The sequence below is a fragment of the Xenopus laevis genome, chromosome 4S (assembly GCF_017654675.1).
Source record: "Xenopus laevis strain J_2021 chromosome 4S, Xenopus_laevis_v10.1, whole genome shotgun sequence".
Classification (NCBI taxonomy): Eukaryota; Metazoa; Chordata; class Amphibia; order Anura; family Pipidae; genus Xenopus; species Xenopus laevis.
The window spans coordinates 107,140,259-107,147,547 of record NC_054378.1 but is presented as its reverse complement, the minus strand read 5'-3'; the positions used below and the strand labels follow the sequence as shown (position 1 = coordinate 107,147,547).

The 7,289-nt window shown below is 34.6% G+C and overlaps 1 protein-coding gene across 2 annotated transcripts; it reads right to left on the bottom strand.

Moving 5' to 3' along the window:
• Positions 1-1,174: 1,174 nt before the first annotated feature.
• Positions 1,175-5,406, bottom strand: LOC108715837. Of its 2 annotated transcripts, none has more exons than XM_018261326.2 (4): positions 5,248-5,406; positions 5,023-5,086; positions 3,147-3,258; positions 1,175-3,025 (listed from the first exon to the last, which is right to left on the bottom strand). In XM_018261326.2, exons 2-4 carry the CDS (start codon positions 5,050-5,052, stop codon positions 2,136-2,138), a joined length of 1,032 nt encoding a protein of 343 aa, XP_018116815.1. In that variant the 5' UTR covers positions 5,053-5,086; positions 5,248-5,406; the 3' UTR covers positions 1,175-2,135. The 2 variants fall into 2 exon arrangements, with proteins under 2 accessions (XP_018116815.1, XP_018116814.1); XM_018261325.2 differs by having other exon boundaries at positions 3,147-3,302; positions 5,248-5,396.
• Positions 5,407-7,289: the final 1,883 nt, after the last annotated feature.

The following is a 7,289-nucleotide window of genomic DNA, read 5'->3' as shown; positions in this document are numbered from 1 at the left end:
GCATCTAGAAATTTCAGAAGCTGTCTCACCACATTCACGCCTGAGACACGCTCTACAAAAATAACGGCAGGTATGTTCATTTTTGTGGGTAAACGGAGTGTGACAGTAAAAACAGAAGTATGGGTACCCTAGAAAATAATTCATTTTTTTGATACCATAATAATGGCGGCCTTCATGATATATGAATATGACCTTTTCTTTACAAGGTTCAGGTGTCTGGATGAACCTTGATTGTAGTAATACACCTTAATAGTAATGTTACGGTGTTTCTCAAAAGCGGGTATATCACTAAAACTTACTAAGGGGCACATTTACTATTGGTCGACTATCGAGGGTTAATTAACCCTCGATATTCGACCCTCAAAGTTAAAGGAAAACTATACCCCCAAAATGAATACTTAAGCAACAGATAGTTTATATCAAATTGAATGTCATATTAAAGAATCTTACCAAACTGGAATATATATTTACATAAATATTGCCCTTTTACATCTCTTGCCTTGAACCACCATTTCGTGACTCTATCTGTGCTGCCTCAGAGATCACCTGACCAGAAATACTACAACTGTAACTGTAACAGGAAGAAGTGAGGAAGCAAAAGGCAGAACTCTGTCTGTTAATTGGCTCATGTGACCTTACATGTGGTTTGTATGTGTGCACAGTGAATCGTACGATCTCAGGGGGCGGCCCTTATTTTTTAAAATGGCAATTTTCTATTTATTATTACCCAATGGCACATACTACTAAAAAAGTATATTATTATGATAATGGTTCATTTACATGAAGCAGGGTTTTACATATAAGCTGTTTTACTCAGTATCTTTTAATAGAGACCTACATTGTTTGGGGGGTATAGTTTTCCTTTAAATCCTTCGACTTCGAATATCGTAGTCAAAGGATTTACCGCATTTAGTACGATCGAACGATCAAAGGAAAAATCGTTCCATTGAACGATTAAATTCTTCGAATCGAACGATTCGAAGGATTTTAATCCATCGATCGACCGATTTTCCTTTGATCAAAAAAAGCTTAGAAAGCTTATGGGGACCTTCCCCATAGTCTAACATTGGTGCTCGGTAGGTTTTAGGTTGCGAAGTAGGTAATCAAAGTTTTTTTTAGAGACAGACTATCGAATAGTTGAATAGTCGAACGATTTTTGGTTCGAATCGTTCGATTCAAAGTCGTAGTCGAAGGTCGAAGTAGCCAATTCGATGGTCAAAGTAGCCAAAAAAAACTTAGAAATTCGAAGTTTTTTTTATTCGAATCCTTCACTCAAGCTTAGTAAATGTGCCCCCAAGTGATCATCAGGGATACCCAATGATTTATGTATATCACGGGCCTTTTCCAGCATTACACTGTCGGGTTTGTCTTGCTCTGCTAAAACAGCACAGATACTACCAGCTAGGCATAAATTGTTGTCATCATTATTTAAATCAAATAACCAGCGCTGTTTCGTGGCTATAATACGACTATAGGGTGTAGACCTAATGTGCCGTCTAGCTAATACACCCCCTTCTCTGTTTTTCACAACAGTTACAACAAGTCTTAAAGATCCATTCCCAATAAGATCAGCATTACTCTGCAACAAATTCATATCATTTAAAAAGGACTCAGCATTTAAGCTGGCCTTAGATCTTTTAATTGAATACAGTGGTTTGTTGAGGCCGTCACCATCCAGTCGTAACTGAACCAAATCATTATGACCTATGTCAGGCATCATTTCGTTTAATAAACCTTGGATAGCCCCTCTGTACAGACTGAACAGCATCCTTAAATGATGATACTTTCTCTATATTTACAAATCTAAAGTGGTTCTAATATTCAGTGGAATTAAATTTAGGATGTTGCTTATGATATTGATTTATACGTTCCAAAAATATGGTTGTTCGACGTTTCAGCCTGTACAGGTCTTTCATTATTTGAGTTATGGTTAGTGTTTTGGTGTACAGTATGGGAGGTGGACAAATATGACTGGGGTATTTCATCTGCAACAATGTTCGATGTCTCAATAGGGATTGGCATGTCCGTATCAATACAGGGTGTAGTTGTGGTTATTGTATGTCCTGTAACACTCTGATGAGCTAAGCAACGCTGTTTTTTAGCCTGCGTTGTGTGTTTTTTTGATGACAACATCTTTATAGCTTTTTTACAACTTTAGTCCGCTGATTTACATTGGGTCTAAGATACGGTCTACTGACTCGTTTATTTTTTAAACCCTGACCAGTCAGAAGTCTGAGACCTCTACGGAAAAACTTGCTTGATGCGGCATACATGTTTTTAAGGCCTAAAGCCGCAGCAGCCTTCATTTTTTCATCAGTCAGTGTCACTAAACGTTGAAATTCATCCAACACAGTATCAGTAACAGATCTTAAATCATACCAGAATCTACACTGTTGTAAAAGCCACAGTAGTAAATCTCTAGCATGATCAGTGGGCACCGGGTTACATGCACTGGTACTGAGATCTAAATTTGAAACCGTATCATGAGGAAGAAGTTGCAGCCCGCGACCAAATATTTTATTTGTAATATAAAGTTTATTACTAAGTGGGATGCCTTTGGTTAATATTTCATCTTCACATGATGACCCCAATAAAATAGAAATTTCTGTTATAGCAGTCTGAACTTCTTCTCTTAGTTCATACCAGAAATCAGTTTCACATGTATACCATGTGTTCAACTTATCCGATCTGTTATCATACTTATGACTGTTAGATGATTTGGTCGTTATTGAGTCCCTAGAGTCTATAGTAGGTGTTACAACACTAGCCGGTCTGTGTTTTTTAGACCAGACATTCAATGTTTTACGCACTAAAGGCCGTTTTACTCTAGGAAAACTGTGATTACTTTGTTGCACAGGACACTGATGTGTTGGTTTTATGTTTGCTGACTCACCAGATACAGAATCATCAATATTCAGCGGAGTTTGTCTGTTGCACTGATTCGTAGGATCCACATTTAATGGCGGCAGTATCTCGATTTCATCAATATGTTCAGATGGCTGCTGAGTGGGAGACTGAATTGATGCTGCAAATAAATAAATAAATTAATTAATTAATTAAATGAATTGAAAAAAAAATGCATGAAGCATTAAACATATGTCTTATATCCATTATATGCGCACATTCTAAATATTGTTTCTACGTACCAGTGTCTTGAGGATCTAGGAGTTGTGTTGTGGATACTTTAGTTCTTTCAACATAGGTGCTAACATCGGCTGAACTAGTGGTTACTTGAATGGTACTGTTGTTTTTTGAATCCTGTAATTTTGCAGCACGCCTTTTTGTTAATGATAACTTTGATACTGCAGTAAAAATACATAATAAAATTACAATACATTATAATTATTGTTTTTTAGTCATATCATTTTTTAAAATATATATTTATATATATATATATATATATATATATATATATATATATATATATATATATATATATATATATATATATATATATAGACAAATACAAGAGGTCCTCTGCACTCAACCCATTATCAATATATTTAAGACAGCGACATTTTGTGCATACTGCTACTGAAAAATGCCTTACCCTTTAAACAAAACGGATTGTTTGTCCATATATTGCAATATATTTAAGCTGGCCAACTACGTCAAAGTCATCCCATATCTGGCCAGTCCTACACTCAATTTTCATCTGATTCATTCAGAATTCTATTGCGTCATTGTACATTTTACAAAAGGGACTAAGTTTTACCTGCAACTTACTAGCTGCTTTCAAAGTAAAACTCCCAAACTTGGCTGCCCTTTTATTAGACACCAGTGGGATCACCTGACTATAGCTGGGAAGGGTAGGAGCTACAACATGGAGCTGTTCACTGCTCCTGTATAACTATAACAAACAAGGGAAAGTTGTGCTCACCACTAATTTTTAAAACCATTAGGCGGGGGTGCAATGAGGCTGTGACCACAAAATACATATAGACACAAATGAAAATTAAGCGTAGGACTGGCCAGATATGGGATGACTTTGACGTAGTTGGCCAGCTTAAATATATTGCAATATATGGACAAACAATCCCTGTTTTGTTTAAAGGGTAAGGCATTTTTCAGTAGCAGTATGCACAAAATGTCGCTGTCTTAAATATATTGATAATGGGTTGAGTGCAGAGGACTCTTGTATTTGTCTATATGTATTTTGTGGTCACAGCCTCATTGCACCCCCGCCTAATGGTTTTAAAAATTAGTGGTGAGCACAACTTTCCCTTGTTATATATATATATATATATATATATATATATATATATATATATATATATATATATTTATATATATATAAATAGAGTCCCACAGTGCCTGCACTCAATCCAAAGGATGAAGCCAGAGGTGCACGATCCAAATGTAATTGATATATGAAAAGAAGATCAGCACTCTCTGTAGTTTGGTAAAATTGTGTTGATTTATTAATCAAAAATCACATCTTATCCGACGTTTCGGTCCCACATGGGGACCTTTCTCAAGGATGTCTTTCTCAAGGATGATCCTTGAGAAAGGTCCCCATGTGGGACCGAAACATCGGATAAGATGTGATTTTTGATTAATAAATCAACACAATTTCACCAAACTACAGAGAGTGCTGATCTTCTTTTTATATATATATATATATATATATATATATATATATATATATATATATATATATATATATATATATGATTGTACAATTATATAAAGTAATCTTAGCATTATAACTTAAACAATCAAACAAATGAATAAATACAGTAAACAAAACATTTATATCTATTTAAGTTAAAATTAAATTAAAATCACTAGTTCTCTAAACTCTACATATAATGAAATATACACTTATATAGTAGTACATCGCCAACGAACGTAAGAACTAATTAAACCGCAACCATGATTTTACAAATGTACAAAGTTAGCTTAGCATTATAACTTAAACAATCAACCAAATGAATAATTACAATAAACAACATTTATATCTATTTATCCTTAAAAATAAATAGTTATGTAAAATCTATATATAATGAAATAAACACTTACATAGCTGTACATCACCAACGAGCTGATCATCTCGATTATGATCCACCGCCTGAACTGTGCGAGTCTGTAGCGACACAGTAATTTAAATTATTTGTGACGTAAAAAAAAGCGTCATTTCCAGTTCCAATCAGGTTACTATTGATCTTAACATTTATACTTTACAGATCTTCATGACACACATAATAAAAAAAACAAAGCCAAATAATATATAAAACCATACTTTACCTTTGACATGTCGCAAACTTCTTTTCTAGTGTCCATCAAAAGTGTAATGTCTTCCTGTTACTGTAGATGTACTGAATCCATTCCACAACTGCCATTTATATATATGACTACTATCTCAAACAACCTTAGCTATAATTACAGATGGTGATCCATTCCCAGCATTGAAAAAGCTGTACTGGTGGCCTGTGTTTAGTCAGCTGTCACTTATTTGTATACCTGAAATGCCCTTTACACTTATTAGTTAGATTTAGACATAGTCCATTGTCATTATTAATTAAATTCGACCTTAGCGACCTTAGTCATGAAACTGTCTTGTTGACCTGTGTTTAGACAGTTGTCACCTATTTGTTTACCTGAAATGTCCTTCACATTTATTAGCTACATTTACACACAATCCTTTGTCCTTATTCATTAAATCAGCCCTTAGTCATGAAACTGTTTTGGTGACCTGTGTTTAGCCAGTTGTCACTTATTTGAACAGCTGTAATGCCTATTATCGAAATAATACATAGGAGTAGTAAATTCTATTTTAAAAATTCGACCTTTATTTATATATATTTATAACAGCTAGCAGTATACATAGTTCAAAGTTTTTTTGTTTGTTTTTATTAAATTGTAAAATACACAATATTAAAATACACAACAAACCCGTTTATATAAATGCGTATTAGTGAATACAGTATTTGGTACATTTCTGTATATTTTTACAATGTATATTTCTAATTCTTAAGCTACGCATGTGTTTCCATACAAATCTGGAAACCAAATGATCATTTAGTTTTAAATCTTCAGTGAAGTAGTTCAATACATTTTTAAATGTCAAACCACTACAAATTTGATGAATAAAAAAAATACAGAATTCCCCACACACAGATGATACTTTGTACTTTGTAACTGATCATTATGATAAGTAATTTGATCAGCTTTCGTATTAATGAACTGTAAAATTTCAACAGGGTAAAACCCACTCAGAGGCGACATTTCATATAAATAAAAAAATAGGACACGTCTTTTATTATCGATGAAAACGGCTAACCAATGTTCACCAGGTAGTCTAGAATTATGAGTGTTTATAATATACGCGGCCGGTAAGTGTTCCAATTTACGAACAGGTAAGAGATTGCACAGGAAAACTCCAACGAATACATGTTGTGTGCAGGGTCGGATCTTAGAATGGGTGTAATCTTCAGTGTATTCATTTTGTTTTTACTTATAGAAAATCATACAGTACTTCACGTCTCTGATTTATCTCAATAATGTTGTCAAACACCCCATATACAATCATATTTACAGTTCTGTCCAGCGCTCTTGAAAATTATTTCAGCTCTTAGATTACCACTACGTATCAATGAAAAATGACAACCACGTTCTTGATCCAGAGTTAAATCAAAGCTGAATAATGTATAGCCTCCAAGAAACGATTCACGGTCTATTACAAAACCAGAATCAATGTTCTTTTTTCCCGCAATTTGTACAAGAGCCATGTACTCTCTGATGGCGTTTCCATTTTCAAAAACAGGCTGAAAAGCTTTGCTGGGAATTTGGGTTCCGTCGCTGTATCGGGCAATGAAATTGATGTTGTTATGATGGAAGCATAACGGATTTAAATGTAGCGAGCCGGAAATACGTCATTTTCGATAAAAATCAACGATAACCAGCACCAAAAAGAGGTTTTCGCGCACAGCGGGTGATACCTGTACTCTTTTAACAAAAAGTGACGCGTTAAGTATTTGAACCTTGAATGGTTCAGCTTCGGCAGATATTAAGCAAAATTGGTCCTTATTCCTGGTAAGTTTTATTTTCAAATTTAAACCACTTAATAATAATTTATCCTGATAGAACAAGTCTGTGTGTAGTGGACCGTGCAACTCAAAGATCCGCCCATGTTCAGTTAGGCGCGCACATTTTGTGAAACCTTCATTATCACCCCCTAGAACACCAGTATGATGATGTCCGGCTGTATCCTTATAAAACATTCTGGCTGTGAATTGTGATGATAATACGTCAGAGCTATAATTTAGAATAGTCTCAATGTAAGCCCT